General features: G+C 35.9%; 3 protein-coding genes across 4 annotated transcripts in view; 2 read left to right on the top strand and 1 right to left on the bottom strand.

Moving 5' to 3' along the window:
- Window positions 1-1,871, bottom strand: part of ric1 (RIC1 homolog, RAB6A GEF complex partner 1) — a 33,099-nt gene extending 31,228 nt beyond the window's left edge. For both annotated transcript variants that reach the window (XM_015380626.1, XM_015380627.1), the window contains exon 1: window positions 1,331-1,871. In XM_015380626.1, coding sequence (XP_015236112.1) covers window positions 1,331-1,471 — 141 coding nt within the window. In that variant the 5' untranslated portion in view covers window positions 1,472-1,871. The remainder of the gene's footprint in view (window positions 1-1,330) is intronic.
- Window positions 1,872-4,101: 2,230 nt separating this feature from the next.
- Window positions 4,102-10,170, top strand: exosc2 (exosome component 2). Its single transcript, XM_015380606.1, has 9 exons — window positions 4,102-4,430; window positions 7,093-7,194; window positions 7,339-7,384; window positions 7,470-7,559; window positions 7,635-7,700; window positions 7,794-7,862; window positions 8,952-9,128; window positions 9,261-9,389; window positions 9,939-10,170. Exons 1-9 carry the CDS (start codon window positions 4,309-4,311, stop codon window positions 10,017-10,019), a joined length of 882 nt encoding a protein of 293 aa, XP_015236092.1. The 5' UTR covers window positions 4,102-4,308; the 3' UTR covers window positions 10,020-10,170.
- A 2,298-nt stretch (window positions 10,171-12,468) lies between these two features.
- Window positions 12,469-13,499, top strand: part of abl1 (ABL proto-oncogene 1, non-receptor tyrosine kinase) — a 48,266-nt gene continuing 47,235 nt past the window's right edge. The window contains exon 1 of the mRNA XM_015380610.1: window positions 12,469-12,988. The gene's annotated coding sequence lies outside the window, so the exon portion shown is untranslated. The remainder of the gene's footprint in view (window positions 12,989-13,499) is intronic.

The following is a 13,499-nucleotide window of genomic DNA, read 5'->3' as shown; positions in this document are numbered from 1 at the left end:
ATCCTTAGTACAAGGATATAAAGTATTTATTGAACACAACCATTTTTTTTCCCACCTGACTTGCATGTTTTGGGGTTTGTTTGTTGTTGTTTTGTTTTTTTGTTTGTTTTTGCTTTGCTTTTTTAATTCAAAAGGTACAACTTTTCTTTTACAATCTAGAAGCAATTGAACTGGATCTGTAAAGCATTATACAGCTGTATTAAGAAGTCTATTAACAGAAAAACCAACATAGGAGGAACTTCCCTGCATAAACAGCCTTGTTTGCTTCATCCTACCCAAATAACCCCAGCTATTACTAGCAAAAAAAATGTCTAATATATTTCAGTACCAAATGATTTTTTAAACAATGAATGAATTGGACACAAAGCAGGGGCAGAGCTAGATGGGGGGCCTAGGGTGGCCCCTGTGGCTACCCCTACCATGTTTTCCCTCTAATACAGATGGTGGTAGCAGTAATACACTCAAGTGGAATATTCAAAACAATTAAATCTTTTGTGGTTAATTTTGCACATCAATATACTAACATCAAAGATGATAAGTACAGAACTTATCAAATAATCAATTTATGTAAACATTAGTACTTGTAAATATCAATTTTATGCAGAATGTTTATTGAAACAAGTAGGTAAGTAAATGGAAAAGATTTATGCCCCAGATGTCAAAACTGAGTTTTATGAACTATACCATTTATCTAGAAAGCACAGATGTTTAAATATATGCGTCGATTTGTTAGTAAAGGGTGTAGGAAAGTATAGTATGTCTTTATTTAAAAAAATATGGATGTTTTGCTCGTTCATTTTACTGTTGGACCAGTGTAGATTAAACCTGAGGTCCTGGTGCCTATCCGCTTTTGGCCAACCCTCAGTGCACATTTCTTAAAAAATTTCTGGCTACGCCTCTGACACAAAGGCACTACATATTTGGGTAGAAAACTATTACATATTCTGGGCGGATGTTAGTATTTATGGGCTTCAGTTTGAAGAAGTCTAACTATTAAATGACATTTTGTGACAGTTGGTTGAGAGATAAGGCATTATTGACATATTTTTTCACGGGTTTAAGGATATACAGCAGTCAGAAATGACGCAAACCAACGTCATCTGTCATCTTAATGGTTGCACAGGTGGAACCTTATGCCAACACATCACTAAAAGCCTTTGAACCCAACCCTCACTTCCCTTATTTTCAACTAAACAATACAGAAAAAAACCCAGTTTCAATAAAGTGAAGGTGTAGGATGATTATGGAAGTGAAAGCAGCACTGCTGGCATTGTTATTGTTGTTATCTGGTCAGCTGAGTTCCAGAACAGGACAGTTTGACTTAACTTACCCGAGAGAACCAGATGCTGAGCTGCGTCTCTGACAGCAAAGCGAAGTAAAACCTCTGGCAGCTGGGCTGGATATGAAAGGGCTCCTCGGCACTCTTCAGCGGACAAAGCAGCCTCCGGGGCCAGCCGGTTAAAAAATACATGACGCCTGAAAGTCCCCCAACACTCCGGAGATCCTCCTTTAATAGTTTTTAATCCAGGTGACTCATTAGTTGCCGTTTTGTTGGGTCCAAGAAACTTTGACGGGTCCGAGCTTCTTCTTTTTTTAAAGGGCTATCGGTAAGCAGATGCCATAAAGACAGATTCAAGCAGCCACAGTGAAGCTACGCGGCTAACTTGAAGCTAATGAGCGGTCCAAGGGAACCCTGAGTTCTGGAAAACAAAAGCAAACAGAGCAAACTGAGCTGCGAGCATTAAACGGGTCGACTAACTTTCGCTCCCGATGCCGTATCAGTTCTTTCTTTGCTCGGACCAGAAGTGTTGGTTCACGGCTACGCGTCCAGTGTTCACTTCTCCGTGCCTTACCGTCGCCATTTTTACAAGCGTCTATCCGACTTAACGCTGATTGGGCGAGAGAGACAAGCTTGCGTGGTGTTGACATGTGACGTCAGCTCCGTGTTATGTGAAAAATGCAGCGATAGACACAACGGCTCGTGGGTGACACCTGGTGGCAAAAATAAGCACCTGCAGGAAAAATTAAATTTTCTTAAAAATAATACAAGGAAACAAAGATTGTTACTTAGCTGCTTGTTACCTTTGATGTTACTTTCATTATAAGCATGAATTTAAAAAAAAAATAGGCAACAATTAAAGTAACACATCATGTTGGATCCCTAACAACTCAACTTTAAACTGAATAATTCAGAAGTTGTTACAAAACTTTTCAAAACTTGTTCGTCAAATGGTTTACTAATGCCAGTTTATTAATTATTGTGTGTTTCGTCATCGGCCAAATATCGTCTACAAGAAGTGACAGGGTGGTCATTTTTTGAGGAGGCTGCAGTAATTCAGAGTTATAACAAGATGCTGCATATCTTCTTTAGGTCTGTTGTTTATCCCCAAGGATGTAATGGTTGCAATACTCAGTATTTTTCTAGTTGGGCTCCAAGGACAAGCCAAATGATATCTCTTAAATGTTCTTCTTACAGCGGCCCTGAAATGCATCACAATTAAGTGGAAGCAGTTTGGTCCCTACAACTCATGGGGCCAAATTGTAAGGGAATTATACCAAATGGAAAAGGTAACATACTCGTTAAGACTCTAAAAATACATTTTCAGCCAAAGCTGGGGTCCTGTGGAAGATTTACTCAAGTAAACAATTCTCCCAACTCAATTTTTATTTTATTTTTTTTCTAGATTATGTTACATAGACCTGCTATCCGATGAGAATTATTGTGCTAGGTTTGTATGGTGAGGCTGGGACCATAATTATGATGCTGAAACTGTAAAATGTCATGCTGGGACGCTTAATCTATGGTAAAATTTCACACTGTAAAAAAGCTGTTAACTGTCATTGTATGTTGTGTATTTGCTCTCTTTTAAAATCAATAAAATGTAAGTTCTAATAAAAAAGATATTTATTCTGCCATATTTTCCTTGGACAGTAACGCCAGAGCAAATGAGTTAGAGAATCCTAACAATATATTAAACTATTATGGACAAACCAGATCATCCTCTTTAGAAGACTGTTGAACAGTGGATCGTGTCATATTGTGTCTTCAGTGAAAGGTTTCCTGGTGCCACTGTAACACAGACCACCACAGGATATCCTTCCTGCCAACAGATATTAACATTTACAACAACTTGTTGAAAAGACCTGCTGAAAGTTACAACAACATTTAATTCCCACTTCTGATGTATAAAATGTATACATTTCTTTTGAATTAAACAGCTACGTAGATGACACACAGTTCTAGATTATAATGTCCCCAAATAACTATGAATAGTTTGAGCATTTAGTAGATGCACAAAAAAAATAAATGCTTTGATTTACCATAATTTTCACCAAATTCAATAAAAAATAATAACTAGGGTAACAACTCAAAGGACGAGCAATCAGGAGTCAGAACAGCTATTTGCCTAAAGAGCTGACAGAACTTGTGATGAGAGGTCAGAATCCTATCAAGAGGAAGGTCTCACCAGATCTTAATTAATGAACATCCTCCTTTTGTATTACTATGCATCTTTTTTCTTTATTTGATCACCCGGTTAGATATGATTGTGTTGATGTCAGGCTTTAAATATGTCTGGTAATTTTTGCCGGCCTCTGAAGACATGATTTAACATGAATGTGACATTGTTTGGCGGCTTCCTTTTTTATTTTTATTTTTATTTTCTTTCTTTCTTTTTTTAAGTTGTTTGTTTGTTCCTGCTCTGCAGCCCATACTTACATAAGATGATAGGCAACACATTGTACAATTTTCCTTTTTTTTTCTTTTTGTGAAAACACAAAAATGTTTAAAATAAAGAGTCAGCACAGAGCTTCAGCTGTTACATCTAGAAACAACCGGTCAGGGTCAAAATGGTTGTTTATTGATGTATTCAGACCATAATATTGTTACGAATCAAATATACTGTTACTAATACAGCATGGAAATACATGTGAGCATCCCTCTCCAGGCAGAAAAAACATCCACACAACATACAAATACTTGTTTCAATGTTTACTGAAGCTTAAAGTATTAAAACCGAAAAACATAAAAAGACCGTACCATTCCCTACCTGCAGGGGGCGGTGTTACGATACCCTTCAATAGAGTACTCTGAGAGGGCAGGAGAAGAAGCTTTGTTGCCTAGCATGGTTTGTTCATAGCAGTAGCTAAAAGAAGCGTTTTAAAGCGGGTCCCTAAATTATTATTAATACCAAGGGTTGGGAGAGAGATAATCTCATAGTCTTTTGGTCTACTTCGGCAAAAACGCCCAGTTAAAGCTCAGAAAAAAGAAAATTGTGAACTGAATCAAGAAGGAGGGAAGTGTGAAGCATGGCTGTAGACATGAGATTACCAACTATTAAAACATCAATGTCTCTGTCAGTTCCTGCTGCTGGCCGAAAGGATCTGGTTGTCCCCGGAGATGTTATCACTTCAGACACCGGCTTTATGAGGTAGGTAAGATGGTAACATGTTCAGCTGGGGGGGGTAAATATGTATTTAGCAAACTTTTCAGAATAATCTGTCAAAGAACACGACGACCACACACAGGTACATCTGTAAAAAGGAATAAATTAAATATTTGTAGATGATACTTTCAACAAAAAAGTCATTTCTTCTTATTTCCATGCTCTCAATTCTTGTTTTGGCCTCATAATGCATGAATTAAGACCTTATAATGTGACCTGGTGTCAGCCTGTGGGTGTGCTGAGGTGGAAGCTTTGCTTTCATCTCATTTGCATGTTTGTGTCTTGTCTTTATCTTGTCTTTGTCCTCTGGATTCTCTATGGGCTTCATGGTAGGAGAGTTTGGTTCCTCTCTTGGTTCCTTTGCTATTGGGAGCAGGTCTTCATTTAAAAATGGGATCAGAATCTTTATGAACTTAACTACAACTCTAAAACTAAAACTTAAACTCTAAGCTAAAACTCTAAAACTTAAACTTAAACTCTACAGAAGGAATCTTGAAGTGAATTAAAATGTGATTGTAGATGGCTGACTTCAGAAAAACACAGTCTGCCCTCACCAGCAGATGACATGGCACCCCAAACCATCACTGACTGTGGAAACCTCCATCTGGACTTGAAGATGCATGGATTGTGTTCTCTACACACTCTTGGGACTTAAATTTTAAACAAAATGCAAACGTTAACTTTTATCTGAAAGACCAGTGATGAGGAGTCCAGTTATGTTCCTCTTTAGCCCAGGTAAGCCTACTGGAATCTAATCTTTGATTAAGAAAGAATTTGTTTGTGCATATCGGCTCTTGATACGCCGACTCCAGCCTTGATTCCCTCCCAAAGTATCCTAATGATTTTTGCTGAAGAGTCCTGTCGAGATGGTGTGTTTTTGTCCTATTGGAGGATGTCTGAAAGTTTTCTGGAAATCTGTCCAATCTGGAGTCTTTCCCATGATTCTGTTGGCAGTTTGAGTGAGAGACCATTTAGTCGCTCTGGAAACCTTTCCTGATCTTTTAGGATAATTGTCTGATTTGGGTGGGACACCATCCATTCCAATGTTTACATTTTTTTCACAATATTCAAATTGACATTGACTTTTAGATCTGTAAACGATAAATATTTAATCAAGTCCAGGTTCCAAATGCTGTCATTAAGAAGATGTTGCAGATCATTAAAAGTACCCTAACTACTAAAAACTTGCTTAATAAGGACTTAAGTTCCAATTGAGGAAACAAATAAGTACTGCATTACATAAGGCATTACATTTATGATATAAAGATATGTGCAATATTTATATCTGCGCTAAATAATGGTCTACTTTCAAAGCAAATGTCATTTTTTAAAATTTAATCTAACTGTTTTTTGATTAGAGAATCACAGGTCCTTCAGACAGAGAGTGGAATCTGCTAGTATTTTCCCAATTAACAGGTTAAATGTTATGAGAAGATGTCTTACTCATTAATGCATATTAACAAAGAACTTCTGACATATTTCTAAATGCAGAAACAACCACCAACCTTCAAATTTCATGCAATCAAGTAAAGTAGGGCTGCAGGTATTATTTTATTATTACTATTATTCTGCAAGTTGCTTAATCTGTCGATGATTTTTTTTTCGATTAATAATTGGATAGTAAACTTAACTTAACTTCCTTACTTTTTATGAAATTAAACCAGGGGAAACTAAAACTTTTCCACTTAAGTTCTGGATAGAGCATATTGACATTTTTAAAAAATCTTTAATGCAAAATTATTACATTTTTTTTTATTTTGGTATAATTACTGCTCTAAGTGGGCTGCTCTGTCAGCTAAAGCCATGTTTTAGAGTCTATACTCGAGTTAACGATTAATTGATTACTAAATTAGTTGACCATTATTTAAATAATTGATTAATCATGATTAATTATTTCAACCCTACAGTAAAGTAAAAATTGAGTCCAAGAAAAACTTACATTTGAGATTTACCTGATGCTGGAGGGAGGACTCGTAGCAGTAGATTTTTTTTATAATTACTTTTTGTTTAAAGTTTATTTTTCTTTTATTTTGTTTTTCATTTATTTACATGTCAAATGCGTTGACATTTCTATGTGTACTTTCTTAAAAACATGAACCAACAGACTATTTGGAAGAATTAAAAGGTAAACTTTAACCTGTTTTAGGGCTGGTTATTTAATTAGTTATTAAAACAATATAATAATAAATGATTAAAATTTTGCTACGTGTGTTTTGCTGAAAGAACAGTCCATTCAGAGTGGTACTTGATATAGCAGAATAATTAAAAGGATGCATCCTTTTAGCACTTAACGTATTCAGAACTATGCAGAATGTGGCATAGAGTTAGCTTCACCTGGTTCCTATTCTGTTAAAAATCTCCAGTTAAGTATTTTAATTTTTCTTTTATTAATCATTTTAATCAAATAAAGTTAACAGATTACCGTAATGGATTAACAAAATATTCATTAGTTGCTGCTTATTTGTTTCAGATAATTTCAAACTTCAAATCTTGCATCCTGACCTGAATATGTTATTTACAATAATAATTCTATGAATTTGTTTTTGCAGAAACTCCAGCTCACAATATGAAACAAATCTCTGGTATTTTTGTGTGGATGGAGCAGCTGGTAGCATAATGACTAATTCTTGTTTTTATTTTCCACCAGGGGACATGGCACTTACGTTGATGAAGACAAGCTGACAGCATCAGTTGCTGGAGAGGTTCAGAGGGTGGACAAGCTAATATGTGTCAGACCCCTTAAGACAAGGTGAGTCAGTGCACTTTAAAGAGCTGGTGCCTCTAATAACTCAGAAAACACATCTCTGCTGGTTTTCCTCAGTTTTATAGTTTTCAGTATTTTAACAGATATATGAATGCAGCTGGATTCTATTGTTGTTGTTTTTAATTGCAGATTCAATGGTGAAGTTGGAGATGTTGTAGTTGGCAGAATCACAGAGGTCAGTTCTCCAGAATTAACACCAGTTTGACCTTTATTTATTTATTTTTTATTGTTTTGTAATTTCCATGTGTGTTTATATGTAGGTTCAACAGAAGCGTTGGAAGGTGGAAACGAACTCCAGACTGGACTCTGTCCTCTTGCTTTCATCTGTCAACCTGCCTGGTGGAGAACTGGTAAGTTTTTTAGAAGGACTTTCTGTGTGTTTACAAATTTGAATGTTTGTTGAAATGTTTGATTTAATCTTTTAGAGGAGAAGATCAGCAGAGGATGAGCTCACCATGAGAGAATACCTTCATGAAGGCGATCTCATCAGTGTAAGGCAGATGGCGTCCGTTGATTTTGATTTCCTTTCACTTGTGCTTTGTTTCCATAAACTGTTGATATTTTTAATTTCCCCTGGATTTCAGGCAGAGGTGCAGTCTGTCTTCTCAGATGGGGCCCTGTCACTTCACACTCGCAGTTTAAAGTATGGAAAAGTAAGTTTTTGTTATTTCATTTTTTCAGAGAGCTCTGAATTTCTTAAATGCAATCAAACAGTGAGCATTTGACCTGTTCATTTACTGCACATCGACATAATATCAGCGGGTATAAAGCGTATCTATAATTTCTTATCTTTATTGTTAACCCTTTATAGGGCAAGTTACTTTTTTTGATCACTTGCATTCCCTTTACAAATGGAGTCCCCCCCGTCCCTCAGTGAGGTCTAGAAGCACAAGATCTATATCAAGCCATTCAGCAAAGATACTGCTACATGGCTGTACGTCTTATTTTGGCATTTGACCAATTAGATGAGCCCTTGAATGATGTATTACCTCCTGTAAATTAAGTTGAAAAAAATGTTAACAAGTTAAGAAAAAAAGGTGGAATAATAGAAGAAATCTACATTATGGAAAAAAAGGCATCATTTGAGACTTCAGTAAACTCAAATGGAAGTAAAGTGGATGAAATAGACAACATTCAAGACAAAAGACAGCGACAAAAAATAAAGAACTAGATAAATCAGATGGGACAAGGGTGAAATAGAGAAATGGCTCCCAGGCAAAGGTTTTATGTGATCTTATATTGAATGTGATGTGTTCATGTACATCGTGTATGTAAACAACTGTGAAAAATACTAATAAACAATTGAATGTTAAAAAAAAATTAGCAAAAAAAAAGGTAACAATTATATTTGGGTTTATAAACTAAAAAATATAAGTGCCAGTATCTGCATTAATGCTGATACTGGTACAATTCATGTTGTATCAAAAACAATGTGTTTCTTTCACTCTAAGTGTTTCTCATGAATTTCTTATAGAAGCACTTTTGTTATTTTTCTTAATATATTCGGGCAAGTTGGTGTTTCTTGTTATTACATTAACATTAATTTTGCCATCAAAATATCCATATCTTTTGAAGGTCTTGTCCAGAAATCCAATATCACTATTGGCTTGAAATTTTGATTTTCAAAGTATTTCACTGAGTGCCCTATGAAGGGTTAAAATTGTGTTTTTTGTGTTGGAATGGATAAAAAAAGTTTTATTATTTTAGATTTACTCTTTATCTGTTCGTCCTCTTTCTCTCAGTTGGGTCAAGGAGTGCTGGTGCAGCTTTCTCCTTCACTAATCAAGAGGCAGAAAACACATTTCCATAACCTACCCTGTGGCGCATCCATCATCTTGGGGAATAACGGCTTTGTGTGGTTGTATCCAACGCCGGGACAACAGGAACAGGAAGCTGGGGGCTTCTACACCAGTCTGGAGGTATAGAGCCCATCAGGAGATAAGCATTGATGCAACCAAGCTCTAATTCTTTTTTTTTATTATTATGTAAACATGTGAACTGGGCTTAAGGGAACTTGTTTTTGTGCTTTTGTTCTGTCTCCATCCATCCAGCCTGTAAGCCTGTCAGATCGGGAGGTGATTTCTCGGCTGAGAAACTGCCTGCTGGCTTTGGCTGCACATAAAGTGCTTTTGTACGACACAAGTGTTCTGTATTGCTACGAGTCCTCCCTCCAGCATCAGGTAAGGAATCAAACAGTAAAATACAGGTACATATCAATAAGATGGAATATCATGACAAAGTTTGTTTTATTGATACAATTATGTCAGTTTCTATTTATACATCATATATTTATAAATTCTGGTAATTAGATATGTTTTACTGTGTAAATTATTATTTAAAAAAACACTTTGGCAACCTAAATTGACTGGTGTGCATCATGCAGCCATTAATGCCCTCAAAAAGCGGCGTGATTCTTAAAAGATGGAACAAACTGGACAAAGTGAATGAAATGTTTGTGTGCCACCTGGTGGTCATATTAAAAATCTCAACTATTTCTACTTCATTTATTCTACTGCTGTTATAAATTTTTTTTTTCTTAAATTATTTTAGAGAGCCAGATTGTTGTACATGATGGTGCAATAGAGTATAGTTACTATCATTATCAATTTTCAAAATTGTTTTTTTGTTTATTAATTTCTCTTTGTAATACAATAATAGTTTTTTTTCACATTATAACAGTTTAAGTAAACTTTTTTCAATTAAAAACTGTCTCTATGCGTTCATTTTAGGTCAAGGACATCTTGAAACCAGAAGTGATGGAGGAAATTGTAATGTTGACACAACAGAAGCTGCTGGAACAGGAAGGTTAAAAACCAGTGTATAACAAAAATGTAATCAAATCTAATTCTGATCTAAATCTAATTTTGACCAAATTATTTCACATTAAAAAGCTGGTATAAAATTTTTTTTACTTGTTTAGAAAGTTATCAAAGTGTTTTGATGATGTACAATATACAAAGTAATTCTGTTGTTTAAATAAATTCAGTGATTTCTATTTGCTGGATGCTGAGTAATCTGTTGTGTGTAAACTCCAAGATGTAAAAAAATGCACTGATGTTTTTTGGGGCATAACTATCACTTAAACCGAAGGACTTTACACCCTTTTTAAAGAAATTGCTTCCATTAAATAGGCCCATTGCTCACTGATTCTTTTCGTTTCAGTTAGTCAGTATTTTTCCCTCTAAGAGCAAACCTCTGGCACATTTAGACTTTAAGTTAATGCAGGGTTAGACCCACATTCAGAGGCCTCAGGTAATGATGCAGCTGTCCCAGGTTCAAATCCCGACTTGAAACCTTTGCTGCATGTCATCACCTCTCCTCTTGGTTCCTCTTCAGTGACTTTCTAATTAGAAGTCACTAAATACAAAATTAACTAAAAGAGGACCAGTTTTAATAATCTTTTATTTGTATCCGTTACATTTAGTTAAAAATAAGATTTTGACGGAATCTTTCTTAATGAAAGAACCGTTAGTAATACAGCATTTAAGAAGAAGAGGAATCCGTATAAAGCCGCAATATCTGGAAATTGGTAACAGTAGTGTTGGGTTTTATCTATCCATTTTATCTGGATGGCTGATAAGGATCTTGACTTATTAGCAAACTTATGGTGGTGTCAACTGTTTAGCCAATAAATGGGGGAAAATAATATATGACTTAAAAGTTCTGATAACTTATTACTGATTCTGGAAGGTCTTTTTTTTTAAGCTGAAAGGTTGCTGGAAAAAAAATCGGTAATAAGCTGAATAGCTAAATTCCATCTACCAAGGTTTGAGTTTTAACTATAGTTTTGACAAGTTGAGCTGTAAGTGAGCCTAACTAGTCTGAAAGTTCCTAGCTTTAACCTCTTATAGAGCACTCAGTGAAATACTTTGAAAATCAAGGCAAGGCAAATGTTTTTGTATAGCACATTTCAGTACAAAGACAACACAAAGTGCTTTACATGATTAAAATATAGGAAAATAAAACAGAATCAAAGCAAGTGGTAAAATAAACAAAATAAAAAAATGCAGAAACAAAAAAGAATATTAAAAACTGTTGGACTAAAGAAATTAAAAAAAGTTGAACTAATGATGTTTCAGTTGAACTGTTTAACTAGAACAGTCGAAGGCAATCCTAAACAAATGTGTTTTTAGTCTTGATTTAAAGGAACTCAGGCTTGCCGCACTTTTACAGTTTTCTGGAAGTTTGTTCCAGATAAGTGGAGCATAGGAACTAAATGCTTCTCCATGTTTTTGTTCTGGTTCTAGGTATGCAGAGCAGGCTGGAGGGTTGATACACTGATAGCAAGTCTGTGATGTATTTAGGTGCTAAGCCATTCAGAGATTTATAGACTAACACAAGACTATTCTCTGAGATACAGGGAGCCAGTGTAAGGACTTTAGAAGTGGGGTGATGTGTTCTACAAATGGAGTTTGTCCTACAAACTCCATTTGTAGGGCAAGTGATCAAAAACGGTAACTTGCTCTATAAAGTGTTAAGTAGTTGAGTTCTAATTGTAATTAACAAATATGCTAATTGGAAAACACATCTGGGAACTCTGATAGTAACCAGTCAGTGCAATGGCGTAACGACACAACAATAGGCCAGTAAGCAACATTATCTGAGTGGGGCCCTATATGAAGTACAACACCCCATTCCCACCGTTGGGAAGTTTTTCCGGTCTTCCAGCTGCTCTTCTTTTCTTTTTCTTTTCTGAAATCCGGTTAAGTACCTCTTTTTGGCGTACTCTGTCACGAACACATTGTACGTAACGGTTATGTTTTAATCTACACTCTGGATTACCCATAATTCCAAGTTGTAGCATAAAAAATAAAATACTCAAATACATCATTTTAAGGTCTTTATTGCGGTTTGAAACATATTATGAGTGTATTTTTTTTACCAACCGTCTAATGAACTTAACATCTTTATTAACATAGTAATTAAAAGTACCACTGTATCGGTGTCGTGTTTAAACGTCTCACCATTATGTTGAAATCTGACATTTGTTGGGGTATAAATACGATCCTGTCAAGCAATGGAGCGATTATAACCAGGTTTCCATACATTACTTCAACCATTGCTTATTGTTTTTAACGCCATTGAATAAGTTGCAGTAGTTTTACAGATAATTAATTAGTTGATTTTCTAGCTGTAGTTTTCTAACTGTATCTGAATAATTTTACCGTAACTATAAACAATTGTAAATCCCCACCAGCTCCCAACGCACGCAAATGACGTCACACGTCGCCCAGCCCACCACACATATTTCTGTAAACCACCTTGCGTATGGAAGTATGGCGGCCTCAGCGAAACAACTGCTTCTCGGCCAAAGTTTACAGCGTCGGATTTCACGTGAAAGCGATGAATAAGTACGCAAACCGAGAAGGCGGTGTCGAAGAGCTCGGTGGCTGTGAGCGTCGGAGAGGGCTTGCAGAAAGAGTGGCTGTCTTTCCTTTCCCAGAACTTCCCCTCGCCTCCTTGATTGAAGCGTCTCCACTCCGGGTTCCAGAGGGGGAGAAGCTCCACAAGACGGGAAAAGTGGACACGGAAGTTGGAAACTAACTCAGCGCGTTGGCTTTGGAAAGTCCAGCTGCGAAGTGGGAATGTATGTTTATCAGACGGATTTGTTGAGACGTTTTAGTGCACTTGTCCGGGTTTTTATTTTTTTTGTCGGGAGGCAGCAAGGACCAAGTTTGGACTCGATGTGGATTTCGGGTCTGCGCTGCATACCACCAGCAGACCTGGGTTAGCTTTCATGGCTCCGGCTAACCAACAATTTAGGTGTTCCTGTGACCATGTAAGTTATCTTCTCTGGGTGACCTTTTTAGAAACAAAATTGGTTGTTTCCAAGTAGTGATTTTTGTTTTCTATCTTATATTATTGCCAGTTCCTGATGGTTCAATGTATATTGCGTCTGTTTTAATTGGATACATGAAATGACTGCAGATTTAAAGGTTCTTAAATCCTCTAAAACATGCTAAATGTTTTTAAACCATATCTGAATTGAAATGGGGACGAAGGAAATGAAAAACTATTTGTTTTTAAAATAACAAATAATTTCAAATTAGTAATTTTTTAACAAGTTTTATTTCCCTGATTTTTTTGTTTATCTACCACAGCTTGCTAGATGGCGTTACAAACCGAAACTCATACATATATTTACCAACTCTTATAGGCTTTATGCTTATATAACAATTTCTATGTGCAAATAGTTGCTTGTTAAGGTGTAATAGATAACAAATCATACAGTAGAGATGCAATAAACAGGCTAAATATTTCTTCTTTTCTGTATGTATGTGTATATGTAT

Source organism: Cyprinodon variegatus, unplaced genomic scaffold (assembly GCF_000732505.1).
Source record: "Cyprinodon variegatus isolate N-32 unplaced genomic scaffold, C_variegatus-1.0 Scaffold218, whole genome shotgun sequence".
Classification (NCBI taxonomy): Eukaryota; Metazoa; Chordata; class Actinopteri; order Cyprinodontiformes; family Cyprinodontidae; genus Cyprinodon; species Cyprinodon variegatus.
This window is presented reverse-complemented; position numbering and strand designations above follow the sequence as displayed.